The sequence below is a fragment of the Meriones unguiculatus genome, chromosome 7, assembly GCF_030254825.1.
Source record: "Meriones unguiculatus strain TT.TT164.6M chromosome 7, Bangor_MerUng_6.1, whole genome shotgun sequence".
Classification (NCBI taxonomy): Eukaryota; Metazoa; Chordata; class Mammalia; order Rodentia; family Muridae; genus Meriones; species Meriones unguiculatus.
Window position 1 is genome coordinate 85,941,500 of NC_083355.1, and position 27,916 is coordinate 85,969,415.

The following is a 27,916-nucleotide window of genomic DNA, read 5'->3' on the forward strand; positions in this document are numbered from 1 at the left end:
TGAGGCCAGCCTGATTTACATAATGAGTCCCAGGACAGCTAGCACTGTTATGGTGAGATCCTGTCTCAACAAAACAAGACAAAACAATGTAACAAAATCCCCAAATACCTTCCAGATGTCTGCTCTGGCTTTTGATTTCAGCATTTAGCAGGTGTGTGACCTTAAGCAGGTTCCCTCATCTCTATATTAGGTGTTATTTTAGTTGCCTCATTATTTTGAGTCTGAAATAAAAAAATTATGTTAAGCCTGTAAATAACCAATAAATGTTAGATAATCTCTCTCTTTACGTCCTCTGACTGATGTGTTATTATTATTTTGGGACAAGTCTTGGAGCCTTGGCTGGCCTTGTCCTTGTTTATGTAACCAAGGTGACAACTTCCGATCTTCCTGCCATCACTCCCCAAGTCTGGGATTATAGAGGAGTGCTGCTGTGGGCACGGGGCTTTGTACATGCTAGACAGTACTTTACCACTGTTACATCCCCAGCTCCTTACTTTTAAAGAAGACATTAATCATGTATGTATGTATATGGTATATGTGCTCCTGTGCCTGAAGAGGGCAGGAGAGGGTACTGCATCTCCTGGAGCTGTAGGGATAGGCAGCCCAAATGAGTACTGGGTACATGATTCAGGTCCTCTGAGAGAGGAGAAAGTGCTCTTAAGCCACTGGGCCATCTCTCCAGCCTTAGCTCCTGGCCTTCTATTCTAGGGGGAAAAATTGAGAATTTGTTTTCTTGCAGTGCTGAGGATTACACCAGGGTCTTGAGAACTTCTACACATTTTTGTCCTGAATTAACAGCACTTAACTTTCTTTGTATCCTTATGGGTTTTTCATTTTAATTCCACTTTATAATTCTGAGATGTGAGGTCTATTTGCTTGCTAATCAACTATTTGGTGATTCTTAGGTTAATAATGTCTCTGGACGTGCAGCTTCTGGAAAATGGTGTTCATAAAAGGGCTTGGTTCATAACGAACGATTGATCTAACCTTGACATTCTGAATTGTTCTGTGATGAAATGAGTATGTCACATCACCATTTTGTCCCAAGTAATTACTTGTGTGGCCTAGGCCAGTAGAAGTTGGAAGGGTACGGACAGTTCATTTTGTTGGTCTTCAATTGTTGCAGGATGCCACCTAAAAGACTTTGGCGATCTGAGTTTTACTAAAGTCCCCAAAGATGATCCCTACAATAACCTGGTAGTGTATCCTCGCTCAGTGGGCCTGGCCAACCAGGAACTGGCAGATGTGGTCAGCAGAGCTGTGTCAGCTGGCTACAGCTGTGTCACCGTGGGAGGAGACCACAGGTAAGCCGGGCGCCAGGGTGCTAGGCTTAGTGATTAGCTTCTTTATTTCAGTGTCCATACTTGGAGAAAAATAGAGAATCGAAGAGACCATGCGTGTTCAACACAACAAACTCAGGAAGGCTTAGCAAGATCCCTGAGAAACTGTTTCAAGACATTTATGCAGCCATTTTGGAGAACTCGTAGGACCCATCCATGGACTGAATTTACACATTTTTATTAGCATTTCTGCTAATTCATTTGTTAGTGATCCTCTTCCTGGGCACTTGAATGCATTTTTCTCTCTAGTCTGGACAGTCCTTTGAGTCTTTCTTAGTGAATTGTTTTTTTCAAGGTAGAAGAGAAAGCTCAACTGAGATCTATTAGGACTAAAATAAGCACATGTAAAATGAAAAACGGAAAAATACTGAAGACTACAGAATCTCAGAGGGAAAAGCCTGGGCTAGCGTAGTCAGATTCTACCAGGGAGTGTGGTACAGCCGAGCAGTGAAAGTAGAAAGATACTGCAATACTAGTATCTATCGAACACTTTCTAATACTTCCGGTTAGTTGCTCCTCCTATCAACGTCCTGAGGGAGATTCAGCTCGATCTCATTTATTGCTAGAAGCTCTGAGGGACAGAGGTTAAACTTGTTCAAGGCCAGGAAGTAGCAGAGCCGGTGTCCAAATCCACTTTACTTCTCCCTTTGACTGAGCCCAGCAGTTTCCCCCGAGGTGCTCAAGGAACTTCCTAGATAACCATCAAAAGCTAAACTTTGCTCTGTGCAGAAGCAAGTAGATTCCTCATTAGGAATACAAACTCAGGAAGGATGAGAAACGGGTCAGAATCCGGTTCTCTAGAGACGACTGTGCATTCAATGGAATCAACCAGAGGAGAGGGCAGGTCTCTTGTCTCCTACCTCAGTCCTGTCTCTGAATGCTTATTCTTGTTTGTTTGCTTGTTTTTCTTCTGGTCAAGTCTCACTGGGGACGTCATCAGTTTTCATAGCCACAGCCCTTAGTTGTTTTTTTCTTTTTGTCTATAGCTATATATACTACAACCAGGTTACTTAACTCCAGTTCAAAGCTGACACTGAGGGTGTTATAGGAAGGAAGGAAGGAAGGAAGGAAGGAAGGAAGGAAGGAAGGAAGGAAGGAAGGAAGGAATGCAGTATTTGAATGACTGTTTTATTCAGTGGTGTACATGAGCTCAACAGGGGTTGTCCTGTCACTTTAGCAGCCCCAGTTTCCGTGTTTTAAGCAGTGTTACACACAAACTTCTACAGCCTTCTGATTGTGTTGTGCTGGAAACTAAGCTTAAGACCTCACACACACTAAGGCAAACACACAGCCGCTCAGCTACAGCTGCAAGTCAGATTCCTAATTTCTGTCTTCAAAAAGTTAGTGCAAGTTGGATGTAGTGGCTGTTGCCATGGCTACCTGGGAAGCTGAAGTGGGAGGACCGCCTGAGCTCCTCGGGGAGCAGCCTAGGCCACATGCAAGACTCCGTCTCTACCAACCGACAATTAGACAAAACCCCTCTAATGTTTCAGACTCTTGGGAAGTTAGAATTAAAAGGACTAGGCAGCATTTCTGCAAGTTGTTATAGACAGGACCCCACTGCTTAACCAAATTTCACTCCCTGGACAAATGTTAATATTCAAGCTCCTTTTACCGGCTAGGACTAACAGACGAATTAACATGGAGCAGCAGTGAAATGTATCACCGTGCAGGGACAGCCAGTCACCAGCACTGCCTGCCAACACCCCCACCCCGCCCCCAACTTTGAAATTTACTTTACATATATGTGTGTTCTGCCTGCATGTATGTCTGTGCACCACATGAGTACAGTGTCCTCAGAGGCCAGAAGAGGGACTGGAGCACTGACTCTTTAAAGCCTTCCTTTTTCTCCTGTCTAAAAGTTAATCTTGGGGAATTACAACTAAGGGACTTTTGTCTCACTGTAACCAGCCTCAGGACGGACCCTGACTTTGCCCTGGGGACAGAGTGTAAGCAGTGTTGGCTGAAGTTATCTGTTACCGGGCATGTTTGCCAAGCAGAGGGCCTTGAAGATTATTGTTATATTTGTTCTTTGCAGCCTGGCAATAGGCACCATTATCGGCCACGCCCGGCACCGCCCGGATCTCTGTGTCATCTGGGTTGATGCTCATGCTGACATTAACACACCCCTCACGACTGTATCTGGAAATATCCATGGACAGCCACTTTCCTTTCTTGTCAGAGAACTGCAAGACAAGGTAAGTGGGCCAAAATGAGGAGGTGAATGGCTTGCAGGGTTGTCCTGGGACTCTGAGAACTCGAAGCGAGATTTGGATGAAGGATGTTGTGAGTGTGCCTGACCTAACTTACATTATTAAGGGCCAGGCAGTGAGCTAGCAGCTAGGGCTACAAAGATAACTAGGTCTTTGTTCTCAGTGGGGCTCATAACCATTTAGGAAATTAAGTTTGTAGTAGTAGGTGACAGCCATAGTGATGGATACTTCCATAGCCCAAGGACTTAGGTCAGAGACCCCCATTCTAAAACACCAATTTAGATAGAGGCTAAGTGACCCTGTGCTTACCTTCAAATAAAATATTTCTGAGCTCTTCAAAAGCCATGGGAGTCTTATTAGACAGGCAAGATTCTGTAGCTCTCTACTCGGCGAGAAGCCAAAGTTAAGCCAGGATAGATTAAAGACCCAATCTGTAGTGGAGGTGGTGGGAAGGACTAACCAGCGTATTCCTGCTACTTAATGAGAGACCAGGACCATCTTAGAAGACATGTTTGTACAGCCTCAAGGAACCTGTATTATTTTGCAGCTGACTTCTCAATCCTTTCCACAGGACAGTTGTCCCTCCTAGCTTGTGTGCTTTGTGTCATTTTAAACATAGACAGTGGGCAGGAGAGGAACGTGATGGAACATGCCTAGGAGCACATGCGATTATCTTAGCGAGGAGGAGGATTTCTGATCTGCTTCATTCCTCTCTGCACAGGTACCACAGCTGCCAGGATTTTCCTGGATCAAACCATGCCTCTCTTCCCCAAGCATCGTGTACATCGGCCTAAGAGATGTGGACCCTCCTGAACGGTAAGGCGACGCATAAGGGTCAAGCTTTGGGCCTGTCCTGCCTGCTTGATGGTAGTTCAACATAAAGGCAGGATGCCCTACATACACATTGGTCAAAACTGCTCTTACAACTAGAGTCTTTCCTTTTGCCTCTCCAGTTTTATCTTGAAGAATTATGACATCCAGTATTTTTCCATGAGAGACATTGACCGACTTGGTATCCAGAAGGTCATGGAACAGACATTCGATCGGCTGATTGGAAAGTAAGTGATGAGAACACAGGTCTACTTCTGGGTCTCGGGGGGGGGGAGACGAGGCAGACTCTGAGCGCAGCACACTTAGGCCTTGAGCATAGTAATGTCACTTCTCAAATAGAAGCAAAACATGGACATAAAATTTCAAATAGTTCAGAAAGGCAGAGTGTCAGTCATAAATTGTAGTCTTTGAGATTTGGGAATTCTGTCCCAAATCAAGATACTTGATTTTGCAAGTATCTTTCCATGAGAAGCTTTCATTCATTATTCCAGTGGCCCTGTTCTTCCTAGCCTCATTTACTGCTTCATCTGAGTTCTGAATTAAGCCTAACACTGCATACCAGTTAGAAGCATTTTCCAGACAGTGGGGCTCCTCTTCTGGGTGGTCAACGTTAGAACTGTTGCCTCGTCACTCTCCAAGCTGCTAGGAAGTTAGTTATTTGCTATGAGGACATTGATGTTAGTTTCAGCCATGGGCTACCTGCACTCATGTTAGAATGGGAAGATAAATTTGCAGGTGTAAAACTGGATTATGTTCAGCTACAACAACTATAACTTTGTTGATATAATGTTCTTTTGGAATGTATACAATTTACCCTAGTTCATTCAAATGCTGATTTCTCTCCCCCATTATCTGGTTTCAATCCGGACATTGTATTGTGATGTTTATTCTAAGGAGCACCTGTCTCAAGTTTGTGTAAACATGCCACCATTTGTTCTCTTCATTGTCAATTAAAACAACGAGCCACAAAGCTGAACAATGGAGAGGATAGGGTGGGACATCCTGGTCCAGAGTGGGAGGGAAGGGGAAGGAAGCAGGAGAGGGAGGTGGAGAATCTGCAGGAGAGGTCTTGGAACCACGTGGAGGAATGAACCACCTAAGATATGACTCAAAGCAAATATAACGGGTGAAATCTGAATGGTAGGAAACTATGTGGGATTGGAGATTTAGGATGGAATAACTATTGCCCAGCATTGTGCTCTAGGTTAATTAAATAAATCCCAGTCTCTGTGTGGTGATTTGGGTATATAGCTGGTTTTAGAATAACCATTGCTTAACTAAAAGATCTATCAATAGTAAATATTTTAACCCACAACATAACTTAATGAAGCTAACTTAATTGGTACATCATGGAAGTTCCCTCCACTGACTAGCATAGAGAGGCTCTAATGCTCTGGTAACCCAGAAATGTGCACTGGTGTTTCTCTGAAGCATGTAGAACAAATGTCAATATCCTAGCGCCCTACATAAGAAGTTAATATGCCATTCTCAGTCATTTCCAGGAACAGAAATCCAGACACACACTGAATTAGCAGAGCCCTGGGACTAGAACAAAATCAGGTAATCAGGCCATAGCCACAGAATGAAGGCTGCAACATAACCAGATACACATTCTCCTGTCCTTTTCCTTTCTAGAAGACAGAGGCCAATCCACCTGAGTTTTGATATTGATGCATTTGACCCTAAACTGGCTCCAGCTACAGGAACTCCTGTTGTAGGGGGTTTAACCTATAGGGAAGGAGTGTATATTACGGAAGAAATACATAATACAGGTACGTTGTAGCCAGGTCTTTGGCCTGTTAACGACATAATGAAACATGCTGAAATCTCTTTCTGCAAGGGATCTTTTCTGTGTCACTCTGTTTTTGGTTAAACTTTTATAGCCCAGAATCATATGGTTAGTTGAGGATATAGACAGATATTTAGAGGCATCTTTGAATCTGGAGTGTGCAAAAATATGCTAATACCAAGCAGAAAATTATGTCACTCACACACTTAAGAGATTTAATATACAGATTGTCAAACAATGCAGTTCCTGTGTCTAAGCAGCCTAAAGGCAGATTAAGGTAAAAAAAAAAACAAAACAAAACAAGGCCAACTAGCTCATTTTCTCTAATTGTGAAGGGCTGTTGGTTCACAAGCCACTGGGAATTTGGAGTTAAACCTGCCCAATATCGTTTTGGAGACAAGTCTCCTGCAGTAAAGGCTGACTTGAAACTCATATAGTCAAGGAGGGAATAACTTTGAATTCCATATCCTGCTTTTCATCTCCCAGGTGCTGAGATTACAGCTAGTGACACCATATCCAGATTTTAAAACCATCGTTTGAAAAAAAAGTTTTTTTTGTTTTTTTTTTTTTTTAATATGGTCACCTTCCAATGTCATTTCTCAGGTGCCATCCATTTTCCCCCCTTGGATTTCTTGTTTGGGCATCCTGGCAAGCTCAGCCTCCTTGACACTGGAATTACAATCACGTGGCATTATGCCTGGCTTTTTTATGTTGGTTTTGGGGACTGAGCTCAGGTCCTCATGCTTGGACAACAGCACTCTAATGACTGAACTATCTCCCCGGACTCCATCTTGAAGACATTTTAAATTAGTATCTTTTTAAAATCTGGGATAAGCATTCTTGGAGCTTGTTTGTAACTTTAGTAGGACGGATACTGTCAGAGGGATGACTGATAAAGGATTAAGGTGAATTCTAGATTATCAAGAGTAACTACCACATGTAATCATTTCATGAAACTGGGAGACAGAAGCAAAGGGAACCCCAAGAGTCAAAGGCTAAGGCCTATACACAGAATCCTTTTTTGTTTTTCAGCAGGGTCTCACGTATACCAGGCTGGCCTTTAACTCAGATCTCTATGGATACCTCACAACTGACAAGGAACACTTTAGAAAGCATTTCTTGTGTGTGTATGTGTGCACACACACGGAAGTTAAGAGGACAACTTGCAGTGGTTAACTTTCTTCTGCCATGTTGGTCCTGAACTATCTCCCCAGCCATATAAGGAACCCTTAACTAGTTGGAAAAGAAATGGGGGTTGGGTCCTAGAGTCTGCTAGAGCCTTAGGAGAGAACTGCCTATCAGATCTGACTGTAGAAAGACAGAATTTTTCTTAGACCCATCATCGTAAATATTGCCAATGGTCTTTCAGTGAACTGTAAACTCGGAAATTCAACACTTCATGTTGCTTCATTCCGGGGAGGGGGCTAATACCATTAGCAAGCAGTCGTGGCAGTGACGTGTCTTGTGTTTCCCTCCTGTCTTGTTGACCTGACGATGTCAACAAAGACGGCAATTTACTTCAACTAACATGTAGGGTGGCAAGTCTGGAAACACAGACTTGATGCAGTACACATTTTTGATGGTGCAAAACCCTCTTGATTACTACTTTAGAATATTCTAGAGATGCTGGGTTCAACCACTGGGAACGAGACACAGATCACCAGGGTGTACACAAGTTCAGGTGCAGGAAACGATGGCAATGTAATGTTAGCATCCTTGGTACAATACACTCAAGCGTGCATCACTAAGAAGGTAGGAAACACTGGGCAGTTTGTCATGTACCATAATGTAATGTCAACGAACTATTAGGTATCAAAATATACCTTATAGCTACCCTAAATATTCTTAAGCACTCGTGTTACTGAATTCTAGTTTGTTGAGATCACCCTTTTATAGGTAGACTAACCCAGAGTAAACTAAGTAGAAATCTCAAGGGAAGTAGGCCACACAGGGGGTCAGATAAGAGACAGAAATATGTCATATGTAGAGCCTGTTCTTTGACCTCAGTCATGAAAATGTGGGAGTAAATGCCATTCAGGAGGTTGAGGCAGGCTGACTGAGAGTTTGAGGCTAGCCTAGGATACATAGCAAGGCCTTGTCTCAGAATTAAAAAAAAAAAAAATTAAGTTTACAGGAGTAAGTGTCCTTCTGGGCATCTGGGGTAGTGCTGCAAGAGATACTGATGGTGAGACTTGGGAGATGGCTGAGTGTTGGGTAATGCAATTGCTGTACAAACATTAAGACCTGAGTTTGGATCCCCAGAGATAGCACATGCCTGAAATCTCAATGCTCCTGTGGCAAGACAGAGACAGGAGACTCCCCAGAGACTTGAGGACCAGCTATCCTGCCATGTGCAACCAACAGGAGACCCTGTGTTAAAGTAGAAATGAAGGCCCACATCCAAGGTTGTCTTTTGAGCTCCACATGCACAGTGGCAGATGTACACACACACACACACACACACACACACTCCCCTATTGACTGCAGCTCGGCGGTAACGCATGTGCTTAGTATGCATAAGACCCCGAGTTTAATCCATAGCACTGGGTGGGAGGACAAAGGATGAATAAAACCCCCAGACAAGGTGCCTAAAAGCCTGACAGCTCTGCTTATTGCAGTAGTTGAACAAGGGCAGATTTGATAGTTTTTCAGCCCTAATTTTTAAGTTTTAATTTAAACTTGTCAAAAGGATGGGATACAAAGGGCTTTCTTAAAATTGTGTGTGTATGTATGTAAGAATGAGTGTTTTGCCTACATATAGATGTGTACACATGGTTGGTGTCCATGGAGATTAGAAGAAGTAGGTGTTGGGTGTTTTGGAATTAGGAGCCATAAACACTAGGAGCCTCCACGTGAGTGCTGGGAACTGAATGTTGGTCCTCTACCAAAGGAACAAGTGCTGAGCTATCTTGTTAGGCCCTCATTTGTTGTTTCTTCCAAGACAGGGTTTCTCTGTGTAGCCATGGCTTCCTTGGAACTCCCTCTGGATCTGCAGACCAGGCTGGCCTTGAACTCAGAGATCTGCCTGCCCCCAAGTCCTGCGTGCTGGGATTAAAAATGTGCACCACTACTGGCTGGCTGTTTTTGTTTTTAAAGTTACTTTTGCTGTCACTTGTTTGTGGGCAGTGTGAGCACACGTGGTGGGTGGACAATAAGGACTGAATTCCAGGGTGTCAGGCTTAGCAGAGGCACCTTTCACTAAGCCATCTTGCCAGGCTGCAGAGCGCTTTCTGACAGGAGGTAATTTTATGTTGGAAAAACAACTTGTTTTTACCAGCTCAACAGCCATCACTGAAAGCAGCAGGCAGGGAACTAAGGTGTTCTACCTTTTCTTGTTTCAGGGTTGCTGTCAGCTCTGGATCTTGTTGAAGTCAATCCACATTTGGCCACCTCAGAGGAAGAGGCCAAGGCTACAGCCAGCCTAGCAGTGGATGTGATTGCTTCAAGTTTTGGTCAGACGAGAGAAGGAGGACACATTGCCTATGACCACCTTCCTACTCCTAGTTCATCACACAAAAATGAAGAATGTGTGCGAATTTAGGAAATACTGTACGCACTCACGGTGGCATTCCAAGTTGCAAGGCATTTAAGGGGACAGATATTGAATGGCTGTCTGGATCAATACTGCCTTAATGAGAACATCTGTGAACTCTCACAACTGTATAAATTTCCCTTCTCTATTTTGATGACCAACACTACTACTGTAACTCTATTTGTTTTGTTTTGTTTGAAGTTTACAAGATATTGTGATACATGTAGATTTGAAGGCGTCATAAACAGCATTTATTACCTTAGTATAACACACTGGTCTTGTTGCTGTCCCTTCACATTTATGTGGTTTTCCATTGCCCTCCCTCCCATAGTCTGGCTATACAATGCATTCTTGAACTGTTAGCCCACAGCAGCAACATAGGTCTTTAACACCGTTCATTCAGAGTCAAGGTTCTGGTCCACAATCCCTTCCTACAGGAAGTTCAATGGTGTCGAAAGAATTTGTAATACACCAGACCGACCAGGATGGCTAGCTCCAGCAAGATGATGATGGAAAGCAGCAGCTTGTTGGTTATCACTCTACAAAGACAAACAGTAAGTGGACGTAAGTCTGGGTAACTATTTCTAGCAGTTTCTAATGCAGATGCCGTTTGTATTTGTTCACATAGCCTCTTAGGAGTAAGCACTAAGTCCTTTGGTCGGTGACATTTCAGGTGCTATTCAGCTGTAACTGAGAAACAACACTGACTATATTACAGACGTGGGAAACAGGAATATAAATACCAAAACATAAACGGAGGGCGGGGGGTGAGACAGGGTTTCTCTGCATAGCCATACAGGCGTGCGCCACCTAAAAATGGCGTCTCGATTCTTTAAAAAAAAAAAAAATCTTCCAGCCAGGTGTGGTAGTGCACATCTTTGATCCCAGAACTCAGGGAGGCAGAGGCATAAGGATTGCTATGAGTTCGAGGCCAGCCTGGCCTACAAAGTGAGTCCAGGACAGCCAAGGCTACACAGAGAAACTGTCTTGAAAAACACCAAAATCTTCCACTTGTATTCCTGATGCTTTAAATGTGGTCCTATTAGCTACACTTTGAGTACACTAGAAGCAGGGTTTGGGGTACACTCTTTGGTTTCAAAGTTAATTAAGCTCATGGATGGGTCCTACTTTTAGGACATGTAACTAGTGGCCTGGTTTTTGCTGCTTAATTCAAAGTTGTTTTTTATTTTGTTTTGTTTCTTAAATTAGTGCACGCACAAATGTGCATACTGCCAGTGGCAGCCAGAGGACACCTTTGGATATGGCTCCTGCCATAACCACTTTTACGAACTGTTCTAGCTTATTTTAATACTTGTTGCTAACCAGACAGGACTCCTTCCACAGAAGGGAAGAACTCTACACTATCAGTGCTCACACGCCAAGTGTTTACAAACATATTCCAGGGAGTCTAAAAGCTCAATTCGTTTCTTAGGTCCCCTTAAAGAAATGGAAATGGGGTTAACACTGTTCAGTGGACAGGTTTGCCACTGCTTTATTTTGGAAAAAATACTTTAACAAAGGAGTTTATCCTGAGCTATTCAACTATACAAAACTATATTCTTTGGATGGTGAGTAGAATGTACTTGTATAGCACTAAGGGAATTTACTAGGAGGCTGAAGTTTTCTTAGTTGAAATACATTAAATGTCAAGAAATTGTGGGGTTTTTGTAACTTACTTTCTGGACATTGAACGGAGAATCTTTCGGCTTTTGCTCAAGTTTTCATTTGTGTTTACCAGCTGAAAGAGAAAATAACAATCATTTTCTTCTTTCAAAAACTTCTATAGAATTTGAACAGTGGGCATTAAACAGTCTTTTTTTTAGAAATGCAAAGAAAAGAAATCAAATGAATTTAATGGTGACTATCTAAGTATAAGTAAAGGAACTTAGAAAGGTCAAGGTGTTGGGTGCTCATTAGGGAGGAAATCATTGTTCCTATGGGGGCTGGTGCCTTGAGGGAGCAGATTCTTCACATTGGTTATTCAAACAGGAAGGCTACAGGCTTGTTTACAGGTGTGATGGCGCACACCTTTAATCCTAGCACTCTTGGGAAGCAGAAGCAGGCTCTGTGTCTTGAAGCCAGCCTGGTCTACAGAGTGAGTTCCAAGACAGCCAGAGCTATGAGACCCAAACAGTAACAAAAAACAAACAAAACACACACACAAAGAATAGTGCCATGGTTTCTGACTGCTAAATAGAAAGACTTGACCTTTACCTAACCAGTGACTTTAGAGCAACTTAAGCAAACACCAATTCAAGAGGCTCTCCTCGTCGTTGACAGATGAAATTCAAATATTTTTTAAGGACTTGTTTTTATTTTATGTATGTGAGTGTTTGCCTGCTTGTATGTATGCACACCATGTGAATATCTGCTGCCTACAAGTCAAAAGAGGTCATCAGACCCCTCGGAACTGGATATAGAGTTGTGTTCTGCCAAGTGGCTGCTAGGAACTGGACCTGGGTCCTCTGTAAGAACAGTAAGTGCTGTTCTGCAGTCCTTGGTATTTTTGTAGGCTGGTGCTAGTCCTTTTGTAGGTTAATGCTTTGGGGATCTTGGTTCTTTTTCTTTCTTTACTTGAGTAATGACACTGAATGGAGAAAGGATTTAGCACCACTGTACCTTTCCCATTTGATTACCTGCTGCTAATCTGGTTAGCAGAAGGACATTTCAATGTGCTCCTATCTAGTACCCTCCCTCAGGTCAATCTTCAGTGTTTATACTCAAGTATACTTCAAGTACACATCAAGTATACTCAAGACCTAAAACTTAGACAATCCATTAGGAATTTTCCTTTTCCATAGCTTGCTATACAATTAGCACTTTATTGTGAATTTGCACAAAATGGGAAAATGGGGGAGGACAGAATTCCTTTAATAAGATACATAAATGGGGAGCTGGAGAGATGGCTCAGTGGTTAAGTACACTGGCTGCTCTTCCAGAGGTCCTGAGTTCAATTCCCTGCAACCACATGGTGGCTCACAACCATCTGATGCCCTCTTCTGGCATGGAGGTGTACATGCAGCTAGAGCACTCAAAAAAAAATCTTATGCTTTTTTTAAGAAAAATCTCTTCAGATCCCCACAGTAAGCTAGTACTTTCCTGTCCAATGTTAAGATTTGCCTCAGGACAAATACTAAGAATATAACATTCGGGGCTGAAGAGATGGCTCAGCAGTTTTAAGAGCACTGACTGACTGCTCTTTCGCACGACCGGAGTTCAATTCCAAGCACCCACATAGCAGCGCTTAACTGTAATTCCAAGACCCTTACACAGACATACATGCAGGCTAAACACAAATGCACAAAAAAAAATATATATAATATATTATATATACATAAAACATTCCACAGGCAAACTATTTTTTATTCTTTAAATTTGATGTAAACTAATCCATTTATGTAAAGGAAAAGGGAATTCTTTTCCAAAGCTACTTACAGTCATAGAAGATACCCAAATACAGTCATCAGTTGATCTGCATATTTCTGCTTTCTTCCTCAATGGTCCAACTTACCTTAGGCTAATGAGACTGAAATATAATTTATAAGCCAATAAACAATCGGCTGTACTATTTTGACAGGTGAGAAAAAAGAGCCTTTGCTTTTAATAATAGGTCTTTTGGTAAACTGTTTTCATAAGAATAGGAAAATGGCCAGACAGATGGCTCAGTGGTGAAGAGCACTGTCTGCTCTTCCAGAGGACCTGGGTTGAATTCTTGGCTCCCACACAACAGCTCACAACTATCTGTACCTCCAGTTCCAGATGGTCTGACACTCTCACACCAATGCACATAAAATAAATGATTGAAAAAAAAAATAGGAAAATCTCACCTTTAAACCCAGCACTTGGGAGGCAGTGGCAGGCAGATCTGAGTTTGAGGCCAGCATGGTCTACAGAGAGTTCTAGGACTGCCAGGGCTAAAACAGAGAAACCCAGTCTCAAAAAACCAAAAAACAATACGAAAACTGGGCTGGAAAGGTGGCACAATGGTTAAGAGCATTTGCTGCTTGTCCAGAAGACCCAGGTTTGATGCCAGGACCTGTATGGCAGCTCACAACCATCTAATTCCAATTCCCGGGAAACTGACGCTCGCTTCTGGCCTCCTCGGGCAACAAACAGGCCCACGTGGTACAGAGACATATATGAAGACAACACAAATTTTTTTTTCATTTTTTAGGATTTATTTATACACGTGCTCTATCTGCACGTACACCTGTAAGCCTAGAAGAGGGCATCAAGATCACATTACAGATGGTTGTGATGCCTCCTGTGGTTGTTGGAAATTGAACTCAGGACCTCTGGAAGAGCAGTGTTCTTAACCACTGAGCCATCTCCACAGTCCTCCCCAACCAAAAAAAAAAAAAAACCAAATTTTTAAGAATAGAAAAATGTGACTAGATCTGAATTAAAGTCTCATGATGGTGCTAGGGGATCTTTGCTTGTGTTTCACATTCTCTTGTAAGAGATGGAGTGGCATAAATCAGACTCTTCAGAAGCAAAACTAATGACTTCTAAATCTTACGGATAAAATTACCTCTTTGTGGCCCAGCAAGGTGGCATACAACTTTAATCCCAGGAGGCAGGAGGACCGCTGACTTCCAGGCCAGCAGTCAGGTCTAAGCAGTGAGACTTAGTCACAAGTATATACATACACATATGTATGTATATCTGTGTGGGTATGGAGGATTGCTCTCCACCTTTCTAAGAAAGGGTCTTCCAATGAATCTGGCCACACTGGCTGGCCAACAAAGATCCCACTGTTTCTAATCCTCATCCCCCAACTCTGGGGTACAAATGTATGCGCATCTACACTGACTTTTATTGACTGGCCCATCTCCTTAGCCCTGTAAAATTAATCCTAAGGTGGAAACTCTTAGCCAAGCAATTTAAAAACTGAGAGGTGTGTGTGTGTGTGAGAGAGAGAGAGAGAGAGAGAGAGAAAGGAGAAGGTTCTTCCCAGAATTCAGAGCTGCTGTTGTGTCTGGCCTTGGTATGGCACCTGGGTATGAGGATCCACTACTTTACACGTTGCCCAGACTTACTCTATTCTTGGTACGTTCCAACTGGTCTCGTTGCTCCCCCAGCTCTTCTATGATTTCTGAACCAATCTGGTCAGTTTCTGTGGCAATCCGATGAGAACGCTCAATGCTTTGGGTGGCCCGGTTCAGGCTTTCAGTGCCTTGTAGAAGCAATGCTCTTTGAGACTGCAGCCGATTCTGACAGAAGTAGGGAAGATACATGTTAGGCTTCTTCCATTATAAATTCATTGGCAATATATTATTCCTTGTGTAATGGGGATATTAGTGAGAAATCATTTCATTAGGTTTTCCTTTGTATCTGCAGGGCGTTGCTTCTAGGGCACTCCTACTGAAGAAAAATTGTACATTATCTGTATAAAACATATATACACCCTCTCAATACATTAAATCATCTTGAGAATACTGATAAAAGATAAATGCTATGTGAACAGTTATTTATGGTTCAACAGAATCATGACGAAAGAGTCAGTAGATGTTCAGCAAAGAAAATGTTTTCAAAGATTTAGTTATGTGTATGTCTGTGTGTGCCCAGGGGCCCAGGAATTCCAGAAAAGGGCATCAGATACCTTGGAGTTGAAGTTCCTTTTTTCTGAGACAGGGTCCCACTGTGTAGTGCTGGCTAACCTGGAACTTACTCTGTTGACCAGCCTAGCTTCAACACACAGAGCTTCACCTGCCTCTGCCTCCCAAGTGCTAGGATGAAAGTAGGTGCTACCAGGCCTGAACAGATGCAATTATATATATATATATAATTATATACATATAATATATAAATATATTATATATAATATATAAATATATATTTTATATATAATATATATAAATATATATATATTATATATATATATTTTTTCCAAGCTGACCTCAAACTCATCATGCCTCTCCTAGCTCAACCTCCAAGTGTTGAAACAAATGTGCACCATCATGCCTGGCTAGCCTTTAATGGTGACACAAGTAAACAACCAACCTCTAAAGCTCTAGAAAATGATTAATTCACTCAGGATTCCCACTGGTACTGAGGACTCAGAGACCATAAGAGAAGTTATCATGCTCAGCACAGTACTCAAGACAAGCCAGAGATACTGCTACACTTTTGAGAAAAGTGGCTACACTGTTAGTGAACTCCACCACCACCACCAAACAAACTTCCCCTCATGCCAAACACCACTCTCAAGTTATCACACTGGGGATTTGTTCATAGGGAAGGGAGAATCTAGGCCTCAAGCAAGCTTCCCTAGCTGTCCTAACTTTTAAGAGCTCTAAATCTTCAAATCCCCACGGGAAATTTCTCTCTACCTTCCTAAAACACAGCACGACGAGTCGGGCCAGAATCAAGGATGGACAGAGATGGGTGTAGTTCTAAGGTCTAACCTGTTCAAAGCACACATAACGAAGAGGGGCTCAGCTCACAGAGCTCATTACAGAGCAGGTAGCAAATGGCACAAGTTATCAAGAACTGACTTCTTAAGCCAGGCACTCAGGAGGCAGATGATCCCTGAGTTCAGGAAAGTCAGGGCTACACAGAGAAACCCTGTATCGAAAAACCAAAAAGCAGACGAAAGGATGGATGGGAGGAAGGAAAGGTAAGGAAGAGGAAAAGATAAGGAAAAAAGAAGTAGACTCTTGGGCTGGGGTGGTGGTGTTTTAATCCCAGTACCCATGATACAGAGACAAGAGGATCTTTGTGAGTTCAAGCTTAATCTGGTCTACAATAGGCAGTTCCAGGAAGCCAGGACTATATTCCCTCTCTCAATTTTTAAATTTTTTTTTCTTAAAGTAGATTCTTAGAGCAATTAAGAATGTTTAGTAAATGAAGAAACCACTGAGGGTCAAATAAACCCAACCATGTGTGGTGTGCGCCTCTAATCTTAACACCTAGGAGGCAGAAGTGGAAGGGCGGCTCCAAGTCTCAGGCTAGCCTGGTCAGTATAGTGAGCTTCAGCCCAGCGAAAACAGGGCTGATGAGGTGGCTCAGTGCCAACCCTGAAGCCCTGAGTTCAATTATGGGGACTCCTGAAAATAGTCCTTTTACTTCCATACATGTGCTTATGCAGACGTACAAAACAACGTAGTAAACAAAGTAGGGCTGGAGAGATGGCGCAGTGGTTAGCACTGGATGTCTTCTTCCAGAGAGCTTGGGTTCAATTCCTAGGACCCACATAATAGCTTACAACCACATGGACCTCCAGTTTAATTCAGGGATCAATACCCTCTAGCATCTGTGAGAAGTGTGTGCATGTGGTGAACAGACACCTATACACATAGAAATAGATCTTAAAAAAAAGACATAATTAGATTAGCTGAAAGGAAAAAAAAAAGACTGTATATTTTATTTAAATGATCAGGCAAAAGAAAGAACAAGAAAAGATCACATCATATAAATCAACCTCAGACAGACATGGAGTAATCCTACTAAATATATGTGTTATCTTCAATCTCTTATGAACTTGGGTGAGGTGGCAAGTGCCTTATGGTCCCAGGATGGACTCAGGATGCTGAGTCAGGAGGCTCAATTGGACATTTGAGGCCAGTGTGGGCAACACTGTGGGAACCCCCCCCCTTTATTGTTTTGAAGTTAATAAATTTAAAGCAAATGTTTGAACTTGTCACCCTCCTTTTTCTAAGGGGGAAGGTAGCAAATGACTAGAGCAATTTTTACAATTTCTGTTTTAACCAATTCTATTTGCCTTTTTTTTCAGCCTTCCTTCACAGGTGTATTCACATGTATATATTTTAAAGTTGTTGTTGTTGTTGTTTCTCTTCAAAAATTGTGTATAAAAAGCCAGGAACTAAATGTAGGGGCTGTTGCTAGAGATACCTCAGCTTTACACCAGGCTAGCCACCAAGCAGAGCTGTGCATACCTTGGGGACTTGAGCAAACATTTGCAGTTCAGTTCTAGAATGGAGCAAAGCTCAAAAGCTCCCTCATCTTGCTTGGCTTGGCAGGCTCTGAGCAAAATGCCCGACACAGTTCTTCAGTCAGCACCTTGCCATATGAGGTATCTAGCACCCCATCAGTATCTATGATGCCAATACCCTGGCAATGAATGCTGGCCTATGCTGGCACACAAAATGTTGGTCTGGCTGCCATCTGAGGAGGAACACTGGTTATAGCTGACACCGCTTCAGGCTGTGATAATCACCATTTGCAGCTGCCTGGCCATCTCCCGACTGCCTAAGTCTCTCAGCTGACCACTGTGCCATGCCATCAGGTTCCCGACAGAGGCCGAAAAGCTTGTCAGTGAGGTGTACAGGGCCTCCAAAGGATGCTTCCACAGCATTACATGTCAGCACTGACAGCAGTGCTTCTTGAACTTCTTGAGCTCATCACTGGATGGCATCCCAGGCCTACCTAAAGACTCTGAGGTACAGCCTCTTGCCTTGGCTGCTGCCTGCCTCCCATTTCAATGTTTTACATTCCTCCCCAAATGATGTGCTTAAGCACCAGCAATGGCAAGTTAAATTTGTTTCTCAAGCTCTAATGAAGACTCATCATGAAGTAGCATTTAAAATTCTACTGCTAGCTCCTCTATAGATGTTATTTTTGCATTTTCCATTTCTTTTACAAATTCTATGTCAACTTTGCTCTTTGTGGAATAGAATCCAAATGCAGCACACTATATTTAATTTTTATGAAGGTTTTATTATGCTCCTTTAACTAGTCAGCTTCTCTAGATGGTTTCAAGATATGGGTCCTTGAAGTCCAATATTATGTCAGAATCCCTGGTATTTGGCTTTGCAAGACTAGGGTATCAGAATGGCCCTACTGAGAAGTACCCCATGTTTATCAGTTGCTAAGCCATCTTGATATTAAACCAACAGAAAGCTTGGATTAAAACCTAACTGACCAAGTACTCAGGAGGTTGAGATGGGATAATTACTTGAGTAAATACCAGACTCTACCTCAAAAATACAACAAAAATGTAAAACATAACTGAATTTTGGGAGTATACACAAGGAAATGATTCTAAAATTCATATGAAAGAACAAGAGCTCAAGAAGAAAAGATTAGATGAACAGATCAAAATACAGAGTCTAGCTAATAAGTTTCTAGTTTTGCTAGAAACAAAGTACTGTTCTGTATCTGTCTGTCTATCCATCCATTTATCCACCCCACCCCCGTGTATGTGTGTGTGCACAAAGAAATCTAGGCATATAGTTTAGACAAACTGGAATTAAAAAGAGCAGCTACCAAGGGGGAGAATGGCAACTAGATGTAGGAAAGAGAACAACCATGGGAAAACAAAGCCTCGAGACTACAGCCAGGTGGTGGTGGAGCATGCCTTTAATCCCAGCACTTGGGAGGCAGAGGCAAGCAGATCTCTGTGAGTTTGAGGCCAGTCTAGTCTACAAAGCGAGTCCAGGACAGCCAGGGCTACACAGAGAACCCCTGTCTCAAAACACCTAAAAACTCCAACATAACACTGATAACAGACTACCTAGCTCTTCACCACGGACCCTTAGGGGAGGAGTAGCTAACACTTACCAGATGCTCGTTCTCTAAGGCATATGTGCCATACTTCATGTCTCCTCTGCCTCCCGGTGTGGCTGTCAAAGGGGTACTTCTGACCTCCCGGTGAAGTTTAGCAAGGTCCTTCCGGTAGTTTCGCAGCTTAGACATCATGGGGTTACGGAAAGTCAGGGGTGCATACCGTAGTTCTTCCTCCATCTCTGCCAACTAGGAAGGCAAAAATGGCTAAGTAGACAGCCTGGTTTTTCCCTAACATGGGCAGAGGCCCTCCAAAAGAATAACCGTATTTTTGAGCCAGGGGCCACAAATGTCAGGTTCACTTCAAGTGCCTGAAATAGTTTTACTAGCTAGCCTCACTTAATAAGTGCAATGGTTAGTGGTGTTAACCTGACAGAATCTAGAACTGCCTAGAAGATAAGCTACTGGACACACTAGTATCTATGTTAGCCTCTGGGAGATTAACTGCATTACTCAAGGACTGCAAAAGACTGCCCACTATGGGTAGCACCATTCCCTACCTAGGAGCCTAGACTGAGTGTAGAGAGGGAGCTGGGCAGTAGCATGTTTTCACCATCACTCTCTGTGTTGTGACCAGCTGCTTCGTTTCTGCCGCCTTCTCTACCACACGGTGTGTATGTGCCCTTGAAATGTGAGCCAGAATAAAACCTTTCTTCCTTAAATTGCTTTTGTTAGAATATTTATTGCAATAACAAAAGAGAACCTAAGAGTTAGAAACAGTCAAAATCAAGATCAGTAGACAGGTGATGGAGGAGGGTCTTGTACACTGTTTCAGTTGCTGATTTCAGTGCATTGAGATATGGTTACCTCCCTGCTACAGGCATTGTCATGAATCTTGAACCATCTCATGTATCCATGTGATGTAAGGAATGCTCGCCAATTATCCCTGATTAGTTAATAAAGTTACTGACTATCATATGAAAGAAGGGGAGTTTGATGTGGAAAGGATAGGAGCTCCACAAGGCCCAAACGTATCTGGGCACAGGGTCTTTTCTGAGATGGACACTCAACCAAAGTCCATGAGAGGATAAAACCTAGAACCTCTGCTCAGATGTTACCTGTGATAGCTCAGTAATCAATTGGTTTCCCATAGTAAGGGGAACAAGGACTATTACTAACAGGAACTCAATGACTGGCTCTTTGACCTCCCCACCTCCCAAGGGAGGAGCAGTACTGTTAGGCCACAGAGGAGGACTTTGCAGCCAGTCTTGAAAATACCTGACAAAAGGGAGTCATATGAAAGGGGAGGAGGTCCTCCCCTACTAGTGGACTAGGAAAGGGGCAGGGAGGAGATGAGAGAGGGAGGGTGGGAATGGGGAGGGAATGAGGGATACAGCTGGGATACAGAATTACAAAATGTAACTAATGAGAAAAATAAAATGATGGAAAAGAAAAAAAAAGAAATAAACATATAATGATAAAAACAAAACAAAAAACAAACAAACAAAAAAAAATAAAGTTACTGACTGCCTGGGCTGGGCAGAAGAGAGGTGGGTGTAGCTAAGATTCCTGGGGTTGGGGTCTCTGAAGGACCATGAGGAGAAAAGAGGTCCACATGGGGTGACAAGGACAGAAGCATGTGGCCAAAAGCTGCTTCCTCTGAGGACTGGCCTGATAAAGCAGAAGCAGCCCAAATGGAATATGTGCAAGTATTATGAAGATAGCAGCTAGGAAGTAGATAAGATGACTTAGAGGGCTGATATTTGCCCAGCTGTGGAGCTTTAAAGCTTATTATAAATTTAACAGGTCGCTGTGTCTTTTATTTGAAAAACGGCTGGTTTAGGAATAACTGCTGCACAATAATCTCTTGCATTAATTAATATATACAGAATATAACATTCCAACAGACAGGAAAAGATTACCTGTTATGAAGTCACCCTATTTCTAAAAAAGACCAAAACCAAGCACAAAAAACGAGGATTTGTTCCCTGTCCTCACCGTTTCATTTGCTTCCTGTTGTTTTTCATCAAAATCTCTCACCAGCTTCTTCTTCTCTTCTAGAAAAGACAGGTACATTTCAAACATTTATTACTGCTTCTGTACATTTGTAGAGGCATTCTGCTTAGAATAACCTTCCCATTTTTCCCTGGGTAGGATAACAATTAAACCACCCCTGCAGGCTTACCACATTTGGAGACTTGCTCTCACTGTGCCTTGACTGGGCCTACTGCATTGGCATTTAGTACTCAGGGAAATAGTGTTGAGAACAAAGTCTAGCACAACAATTACTTGGTTCTAAAGCCAACAGTATCCCTACTACAGGTTTACACTAATAATCACTCTTTTCTCCTCCCCAGCCTTATGGAGGGGCAGGCACTCTCTCATCAACCTGAGTATCTATCAACACTGGTTTCCAGAGTGAATCCGGAACCACCAATGTTCTGCAGAACAAACTCAAAATTCACCTCCTCTGCTCACTGGTGTGATACATCTCTCTACCCTATGGTGGCATGGATAATTACTTGCCCATGGACTGTCATTCCTTTTTCAGCCCCTCCCATGTCCTCTTAATTGCTGCACTTATTTGTTTAGGTCGGCTCTTGCTATGTTGGCCAGACTTCCTTCAAATTTGCAATCATACTGGCTAGAATCATAGAATTATAGAATGACAGTACAACCACTCCTGGCTGGTTTTGTTTAGTAGAAATTACTGATCTTCGTTTTTAGCAATAACCTTAATAACCTTCTGTTTCAAAGCAATAATATCTAAATGAATATTATTTCACTTTTACTATGTTTTTTCTGATCACTTATAATATGAAGATTTTTCTACTTAAAATATAAATTCTTTTAAAGCTACCACATTAGACACATATATTTTACAAGAATACACTGATAAAGGGAGACTGTTTAACAGTAAAAAAAAAAAAATAGTAAAAATTACTAAGGAACTTGAAATGCTGTCACCTGGTAAACCCTTGTAGAGGGGAGAGCCCTGTTTAGGGGGATTAGGCTCAGGCACCAATATTGGACCTGTCAACACTGTCAACATGAATGCATGTGTACTTTTCATTTCTTTGGCTATAAAACAAGGACGCAGATCATTCCTTCAAATGTGATAAGCAGTAATCAGCCTCATTTGTGAAGATTCTGAATTTAAAAAAAAAAAATGTATTCGTTCAAGCTGAGCTCAGTGGTGTACACCTGTAAACCCAGCACTCAGGGAGGCAAAAGCAGGTGGATCTCTATGGGTTTGAGGCCAGTCTTTTCTACAGAGTGAATACAGGCCAGCCAAGGCTATACAGAGAAATCTTGTCTTGAAAAGCCCCCCCCCCCCAAAAAAAAGAAAGAAAGAAAAAAAAGGGGAGAAGAAGTATGCAGAGTATGCAGTATGAATTCACTGGGTGTGGTGGCTCTTGCCTTTAATTGTATGCAGAGGTGGGCCAATATCTGAGTTTGAGGCCAGCTTAGTCTACACAGTGAGTTCTAGGACAGGAAGAGCTACCATAGTAAAACCCTGTCAAAAAAAAAAAAAAAAAGCATGCACTTGAATGATCAACATGTGTAAATCTATACATAATTTTTATTACAAAAATTAACATTGCTTACGGTAGCTTTTTAACTTATTTTTTTTTTTTTCTTTTTGAGACAGGGTCTGATGTAATTCAAAACTCACCACTTACTTTGTAGCCAAGGATGAACCTGAACTTTTGATCTCTTGCTACCATCTCCCAACTCACAATTTACTATGTCCACCCAGTTGTTTGATACTCCCTTAATATACACAAGGCACTCCTAGGGAACCACTCTTCATACTGTTCACAAAACCAACAAAGCCCAAGGATCCATTAATTAAAAAAAAAAAAAAAAAAAAAAAAAAAGAGGGAAAAGTTTATCCCTGACAAATGGCCCACACATCTTTACCATCTGTGATGTGACTGAGATGGACAACAAAGTATCTCTTACTGTTTCTGAGAAACAGTGCTCTTAGCCACCCATAATAGAAATATAACACTTGCAGTCAAGAATGACTACTTCTGACAGGCAGGGGTGGGGCATTACTTTAAGCTCAGTGCTCAGAAGGCAGAGGCAGGTGAATCTCTGTGAGTTCAGGACAGCCTGGTCTAGGCCAGCCAGGGCTATCCAGGGAAATCTGTCTCGAAAACAAAAAGGCTGCTTCCACAGAGCAATAATGTATTATTATTGTATTGATACACCTTCAACAGAGCTTATCTCCAAACTCAAGTACACCCTCTTCCTGATCCAGGCTAGGCAGCATGCCCCAGGACCGCATACATAACTTGCATCCCTTTTTCTAGCTTGAATTTTCTACAACTGTGTCATTCTTTATCTCCCTTTGTTAACTGATCTGAAAATCTACATTCCTCAAGAGGCAAATTCTAGAATGATTCAAGAAAAGTATGCCAGCAAAAGGTGTGTGTGGCGGGGGATGGGGTGGGAGGGAGGGTAGCAGTTTGATGAAGGGAAATGCTTTCACCAACTTTCCTGTGTCACTGTTCTTTTCATTCATTCTGGAGCTGTAGTTATGCCTGATTTTATAAAATACATGTGTTCCACTATGATTGCCCTACAACTTTTATACTATACTTCTAGGAAATATATTGCCTTTCAAAATAGAACTTCACCTTTGAGCTCCTTTATGGAGTCCTAGATTTAAAACAAAGGGAAAGTCTAAGAAACCATTCCTTCTGGTGAAGAAAGGGTTCTTTCTGGTCTTGGCTTCAATGTGACCAAAAAAGAAGAATAAGAAGGAACAACATTCACACCAATAAGGGCTGTAGCCATGTGCAGACAATTCACTGTATGAACTGCACCTGGTCCGTCCCCAAGGACAAAGCCATGAAGAAGTTCCAAACATTGTAAAGGCTGCTGCCATGAGCTAGTGTCTTTGATGCTTATGTGCTTCCCAGGCTCTACGTCAAGCTGCATTGCTGCAGGAGTGGCGCCATTTATAGCACGGTAGTCAGGAATCGATCTTATGATGCTGGAAGGACATTGATTTTTGGATCAACATCACTGTGCTGATCTTCATGCTTTGACACTTGACTTTGCAGAGAGAAACATTCCAGAGAACTTCTTGGGCAATCCAACTGAGTCGCTGATTTTCTGTTGCTGCTTGGTGTTGGCCTTTGGATTGGACTGCTGGTATCCTGACCACTAAGTCTGGTAATCCCCTAAAGACCCACCAACCCTAATCAGCAGGAAGTAGATAGAAGAGTAGATAGAAGAGATCTACAGCCCTTTTCCCTACTAATCTCCCACCTAAGGTGTGAGTGGGGGGGCACAGTTGGAAGGTAAATAAAGGTGTTTAAGAACCCTAAATAAAGTAGGTTTGGTGACAAATCTGAGCTTACAGTTTCCTTTGTAAGTGCAACGTAGTCCTGACTCCAAAGGGCACTTAGCAAGTGCTGGGCACAGGAAGCCTTCAAATACTAGGAGCTACCATTGTTTCTCAACGTGAATCCATAGACCTGGAGCCAAACAAAATTCCCCAGAGTATAAGGAGTTGAAGTGACTGAGATTCTGTAACCTGTGAGTAACTAGTGTTCACCAGCCTGTCCCACAAGGCACCTCATGTTTCCTTCCTAGCTCTAAAAACATGGAGTCTCAGGGCTGGAGAGATGACTTAGCGGGTAAAGGTGTTTGCTGCCGCCTGATAACCTGTTTAATTCCTAGGACCCAAGTGGTGGAAAGGGAGAACATAAGCTGTCCTCTGATCTCCACACACATACAAACAAAACGAATAAAACTATGGTCTGGAATACCAATACTGGAATTCAAGCAAATTAAAATGGAAAACTGTCAATTTTATCATAAAGACACATAAAGGTACCATAAAATAAAACCTTAAAATAATGACCATAAGCACTTGACATATTAATTAGATGACAAATTCCATCACTCTGAGGCTTCAGAGAAACCCCTTCAGACAAAGCCAAGCCTAGAAATCACAGCTGTGTGTGATGAATGCTATAACTAAGCTAATGATTATCATACATCGTAAGACCTTCACTGCCACAAAAACTTCCTAAAAGAGGACACACAGTGACAGCTATTCCTCAAGAGCCAAGAGAGACTACAGACTATACTCTGAGGAAATAAGCAGATCTTTTGCTTTGGTTGTTTTAATAGGTATATACATTAATTTGAAGGGTAATGAAAATGTGAAAAAAATAGAAATAAATTATTCTACTTCAATACTCAACTATTTTTTTCTAAGAACTCTTCGTACCTTTTTTTCACAACCAAAAGTGATTTTTTTTTACAATAATTTAACAAATATACCTGTAGTTTTTTTTGTTGTTGTTGTTGTTTGAGACAGGGTCTCACTGTGTACCCCAGGCTGGCCTTGAACTCACAGAGATTCCCTGCCTTTGCTCCTAAGTGCTGGGATTAAAAGCATGAACTACCACCCTGACATACCTAACAAATATTTATCATATACCTAGGATGTGTGGGTACTGTTCCTGGGGTTAGGACCCATGCTAAATATTCCAAAATCCTATTTCATTTCCAGTTCACTGGCTCTCTCTTAAGCCAACACTAGAAATCCTCTTGAGCACAGTTAAGACAGACTGTCACAACAGTTTCTGATTCTGTTCATCTGGGTGAGGTCTGAGCACGTGCAACTAACAAGTTCCCAAATGGTGCTGGTTCATAGACCATGCTTCCAAACTCCTTTTCTAGTGACAGAAAGGCAATATACTGATCATAAGTATGAAAAGTGATGAGTGTATTAGAAAAAGAAGTGTGAGGCTGGATGGTGGTGATGCACACCTTTAGTCCCAGAGCTTGGGGGAAAGAGGCAGGAGGAGTCCAAGGCCAGCCTGGTCTACAAACTGAGTTCTAGGGCCGCCAGGGCTGCACAGAGAAACCTCATCTTGAAACAAGCAAAAACCCAAAAAGCAAAAACAAATAAACAAGCAAAAGCATTCCCAGAATAACTGTATAAAGAGCTAATTTTTTATTTAAATAAAACAGCAAATCCCCATGTATTAATAATAGCTGGTAGTGCTCACTATTGCCAGATGGTATCTTATGGTCTTTATGTATATTAACTCCTTTACTCCTCATAAAAACCTCATGAAGTTGGATGCCATGTTTTACTTTGTAGAGGAAATTAGCTTGGTTAAAATAACTTGCAAGGTTACACAGCTACTAAGAGGCGTATGTAACTCAGGCCGTCTGGCTCTAGAACTTTTTTTTTTTTTTAATTGTCTCTCACTATATAAAATCTAGCTGGTCTGGAACTCTCTATGTTGCTGTGTAGACCAGGCTGGCCTGGAACCCCCAGAGATTCTCCTGTTTCCATCTCCCAAGTGCTGGGATTAAAAGTGTTCACCACTGGCAAATATTTCCTATGTTACTACATTCTTCATAATGTTTTCATATTTTGTCAGGCTAGATAAGGAATACACTGTCATCTCTAATCTACAGAGACAGTCTCATCTGCAACTCAAACAAGTCTGCTCCTATTTAAGTTCATTCACTCAACTGATCACGTGAGAAAACATGGAACCTCTTCAATCTTCCTTCCTACCCCTGTCCACCGGTCTCATCAATCTCTGCCTCGGAACCACCTGTTGGATTTAATGCTCACTCTCCAGATCCCCATGCTTACCTAGTCAACTGTCACGGGAGCTCCTAACAGTCTCTTATATCCATTCTCACATCCTCTATCCAGCTACCGCGGCCTTGCCTCTAAAATGAAATCCACGTTACACAGCTTCTTCTGTTCCTTACTGATTTCCCCTATTACGTCAATGAGTCAATGTTAAGAGACATTAAAGTTCTTCTTCAATGTGGCTGTTTTACTCCCCCTCACCTCCCGCCGCTGTCTCACCTATAAGCTAGACTCTATGGTTAGAATTATTTAAAAATTCTCACTGCCTATCAAACTACCAAACGCCCAGCCCCAAATCTTACGACTTAGTGAAATCACTGCAGACTTAAGAACCTCCTGTGCTGCTGGAAGAGGCAGATAACTAAGAATTTGGGGGTCTAGGACATAAGAGGTTCCCTAGGAGACGACACCCTAATGTCTATCCTTCTGCACGCCCCCAGTCAACCCAAATGGCTGCAGGAGACCCTGGGCCTCCGGGGCCGGACAGCAGCAGAGGGCGTGCCCGAATGGGAAGCGGGGAGCCCGGGGTCCGCATCGGGAGAGGACAGCACCCGGCGGAGTTCTGGTTTGGTCCCGCCCCCGCCTCACCGGTCCCTGCGGTCCCCAGCAGCCGCTCCGGCACTCCTCGTAGGTCTTCAAGGAGGCCACGGAAGATCTCGTGCAGCTTCTCGAAATGCTCGGAGGAGGCGGCGGAGGTGGCCATGGCGCAAGCTGCGGGTGAGCGCTGGCCCCTGAGACACCGGGCCCAGGGCCCACTCCCACCTCGGCGATCAGCTGCCCAGCCCCGAAGCCATCACAGCGACCTCCGCTCGGCCGCCCGGAAGCAGGCGCTTCCGGGGTCCTCCGAGCCGGACACCCTCCCTCCACCCCCCTCCCGCCGTCAGCGCGCGGGCGCCGGGCGCCAAAGCCTGACGGAAAGGCGGGGCAGGGCAGAGTCCCGGCTACTTCAGGGGCGCGACACCGCGCTGGGGCGAGTGTACGCCCCGGCCTGCAGATAGCCAGGGGCCACTGGGGAGGTACCAAGGCGAAGGGCCAGGGGAGCCTCGCGGGACGGGCGCCTCGGCCGCCTTAGCCGGGCCCGCCGGTCCTGCAGTGCATGCT

General features: G+C 42.9%; 2 protein-coding genes across 4 annotated transcripts in view; one reads left to right on the plus strand and one right to left on the minus strand.

The window, feature by feature from the left end:
• The window catches only part of Arg2 (arginase 2), a 25,014-nt gene extending 15,041 nt beyond the window's left edge, over positions 1–9,973 (plus strand). For both annotated transcript variants that reach the window (XM_021651183.2, XM_060387763.1), the window contains 6 exons: positions 1,127–1,304; positions 3,379–3,538; positions 4,275–4,369; positions 4,507–4,611; positions 6,020–6,156; positions 9,515–9,973. In XM_021651183.2, coding sequence (XP_021506858.1) covers positions 1,127–1,304; positions 3,379–3,538; positions 4,275–4,369; positions 4,507–4,611; positions 6,020–6,156; positions 9,515–9,714 — 875 coding nt within the window. In that variant the 3' untranslated portion in view covers positions 9,715–9,973. The remainder of the gene's footprint in view (positions 1–1,126; positions 1,305–3,378; positions 3,539–4,274; positions 4,370–4,506; positions 4,612–6,019; positions 6,157–9,514) is intronic.
• On the minus strand, positions 9,930–27,660 carry Vti1b (vesicle transport through interaction with t-SNAREs 1B). 2 transcript variants are annotated; one of them, XM_060387764.1, is made up of 7 exons: positions 27,404–27,633; positions 26,813–26,892; positions 21,169–21,227; positions 19,228–19,419; positions 14,745–14,918; positions 11,382–11,443; positions 9,930–10,244 (listed from the first exon to the last, which is right to left on the minus strand). In XM_060387764.1, exons 4-7 carry the CDS (start codon positions 19,408–19,410, stop codon positions 10,148–10,150), a joined length of 516 nt encoding a protein of 171 aa, XP_060243747.1. In that variant the 5' UTR covers positions 19,411–19,419; positions 21,169–21,227; positions 26,813–26,892; positions 27,404–27,633; the 3' UTR covers positions 9,930–10,147. The 2 variants fall into 2 exon arrangements, with proteins under 2 accessions (XP_060243747.1, XP_021506859.1); XM_021651184.2 differs by lacking the exon at positions 26,813–26,892 and having other exon boundaries at positions 27,404–27,660.
• Between the last annotated feature and the right edge of the window lie 256 nt (positions 27,661–27,916).

Coding starts and splice junctions, on each gene's coding strand:
- Vti1b (XM_021651184.2), bottom strand. CDS start 27,518: ATGGCCACCTCCGCCGCCTCCTCCGAGCATTTCGAGAAGCTGCACGAG. Junction 14,919..19,227: donor CCTTAGAGAACGAGCATCTG/GTAAGTGTTAGC, acceptor TACTTCTGTCAG/AATCGGCTGCAGTCTCAAAG. Junction 11,444..14,744: donor TGGAACGTACCAAGAATAGA/GTAAGTCTGGGC, acceptor TTTCTCTTTCAG/CTGGTAAACACAAATGAAAA.